The sequence below is a fragment of the Macrobrachium nipponense genome, chromosome 37 (assembly GCF_015104395.2).
Source record: "Macrobrachium nipponense isolate FS-2020 chromosome 37, ASM1510439v2, whole genome shotgun sequence".
Lineage (NCBI taxonomy): Eukaryota > Metazoa > Arthropoda > Malacostraca > Decapoda > Palaemonidae > Macrobrachium > Macrobrachium nipponense.
In genome coordinates, this window is record NC_061097.1 from 57,041,746 (window position 1) to 57,044,322 (window position 2,577).

General features: G+C 40.6%; 1 protein-coding gene across 2 annotated transcripts in view; it reads right to left on the minus strand.

The window, feature by feature from the left end:
• The window catches only part of LOC135208998 (adhesion G protein-coupled receptor E2-like), an 8,303-nt gene extending 7,364 nt beyond the window's left edge, over nt 1-939 (minus strand). For both annotated transcript variants that reach the window (XM_064241539.1, XM_064241538.1), the window contains exon 1: nt 817-939. In XM_064241539.1, coding sequence (XP_064097609.1) covers nt 817-919 — 103 coding nt within the window. In that variant the 5' untranslated portion in view covers nt 920-939. The remainder of the gene's footprint in view (nt 1-816) is intronic.
• Nucleotides 940-2,577: the final 1,638 nt, after the last annotated feature.

Consider the following 2,577-nt stretch of genomic DNA (forward strand, 5'->3'; position numbering starts at 1 on the left):
CTGCTTGTTTCAAACACATTTTCTCCTGGAGGTCATCAAATATGAAGCCTTCGTCTGCTCTGGAGTAACAGAAAACTTGAAATAATGAGTTAAAAGAGAATTTCCTGATATATAAAATAAAAACAATTGATATAATCAACTATGAATATAAGAACAGTGCACCAAGATGAGAGTTTATAGCAAGAAGAAACTTCAAGGTTACCGTAAAGTAGTCTAGAAAAATCCCTGCAGCCAAGCAGGCCACATGGTGGAGCCAGAATTCTGAGTGGGGCAAAACCAGCCTTCAAGCAGGACTACTCCCTCCTTCCCTCCCACATCAACTGAGGCAGAGGATGGAAGAACAGAGCAGAGAGAGAGAGAGAGGAGAGAGAGAGAGAGAGAGAGAGAGAGAGAGAGAGAGAAGACCAAGTCTAGAGGAAGGCGTTGGTCTTGCAGTCACCCAGATGACATTCAGTCTCCAATTTGCCTTTCTGACAAATTCCCTGACAGAGAGTAATAGCCTCAGAAGGAAGTAGACTTGAATGTTTATTCCCCCAAAGAAGAGAAGACACAGCCAAAACTGAGAAAGGCAGCAACACAGAGGCTGGGACTTCAAAATTATCTCACTGTGGAGGGTAACTATGGAATTGGTTCAAGTCCATATGATTTCCATTTCTATCAAAGTCAAACCTGATAAAAATGTTGATATAGCAACAGCTCTTCAAATATTGAATACAGTTCTCACCCTTGACACACAATGACACCGAGGAGTGTCTCACAAGAGTTTGAACATGAACATGAATTTCTACATTATCCTTCTAAAAGTACACATCCCACCTATTCTTGCTTCTGTGACGTAAATATCCTGCCACAGCTGACTGTAGGCAAATTCACTCGCTGTTAGAACAACAGCGAGGAAGGCAATAGTAATGGCAGTCATTTTACTGCAACCCACAGACTGCCTGTATACCTGATGCAGCCCTGGGTCTTTATATACCCAGTTCTCAAGAGGACGCATCAGCCAGACAGTGACTCAGTCCACTGTTCAAGGACGTCGTCTCTCTGGCATCAGGGCAGAGTTCAGATGGATGACTGAGAGGCTGGGAATGTGTGTAGCTACAGTTGCCAGTTGCGTCATCAAGGCCAGATGATTAATTAAGAAAAGCTTTGCAAACAAGCACTCGACCGGGGGGTGATAGGAGGACTTTCCTTGTGCCACTTGCGAGTCAGCTGCTTCGTTGCTCCTCGATTTTGAGGGATAAAGGAAAATGAAGAGAGATGCATTTTAGTGTACAGAAATGGCGATGCCATCATAAGAGGGAAAACAGAGATGATAATGAAGTTGATGAGGACATTTTTAGTTTCTATATGATACACTTTCTTTCATATACCAAATTATGAGACATTTTCGTAGATTCGTATTCTCACCCTCCCATATGTTGAGAGAGAGAGAGAGAGAGAGAGAGAGAGAGAGAGAGAGAGAGAGAGAGAGAGAGAGAGATTTATCACTGATTATCTTATGAAGAGCAATTCCGAACATTAACTATTCCCCAGATTCGATTACATTTTGACTTTGAAGTCTTTGAATTTTCTCTACAAATGATGAATAGAAGAAAAAGAAGAAGAAGAAGGAAAACTTCCAAAGCAACAACTATTAAGTAATGATGAGACGTCTCATCAACAGCTCTAGACCCTTCAACATCCACTGCACCACCTCATTCATGCAGACTGACTCATATCCTGCAAGGTCTATGCAAGATGAACTGAAGGGAGAATTTCAACCCCCCTCTTCTTCTAACCTTACAGACCTTACATCTTGTTCTGGTTGCCCCAGGTCCCCAGTGTGAGGCACCTCTAATGTCTACCAGAGAGTTGCTAGTACATCTTCAGGTATATTTTGTATCTTCCAATCTTGCATGGTCTGGGATGCAGCTTAGATATCTCCTGATATATTCCTCAGATGAGCTGGCAACGCACTGAATAGATGCTGCATTATCGATGCTGGGGCGTAGTGGATTAATGTCCTGTGTGCTTTCCTTATTTTTCCTGGTATAGTTTTGGGCACTATTAATCTACCTTTGCTTGCTCTTTCTGATATTTTTAACTCCATGATGTTTTCAGCTATTCCTTCTATCTGTTTCTATGCCTGAATTATCATGTAGCGTTCTCTTCTCCTTTCTAGACTATATGATTTTAAGGATTGTAGTCTTTCCCAGTAGTCAAGATCCTTAACTTCTTCTATTCTAGCTGTAAAGGACCTTTGTACATTCTCTATTTGTGCAATATCCTTTTCATAGTGTGGGTACCATATCATACTGCAATATTCAAGCGGACTACGAACATACGTTTTATAAAGCATAATCATGTGTTCAGCTTTTCTTGTTTTGAAGTGCCGTAACAACATTCCCATTTTTGCTTTACATTTTGCCAATAGAATTGCTATTTGATCATTGCATAACATGTTCCTATTCATCACACCAATGTCCTTTTTAACTGCTTCCTTATTTGTGATTGTCTCATTATTAGGTCCCCTATATGCATATAGCTTTCCTTCTCTGTCTCCATAATTTATTGATTCAAATTTATCAGAGTTAAATA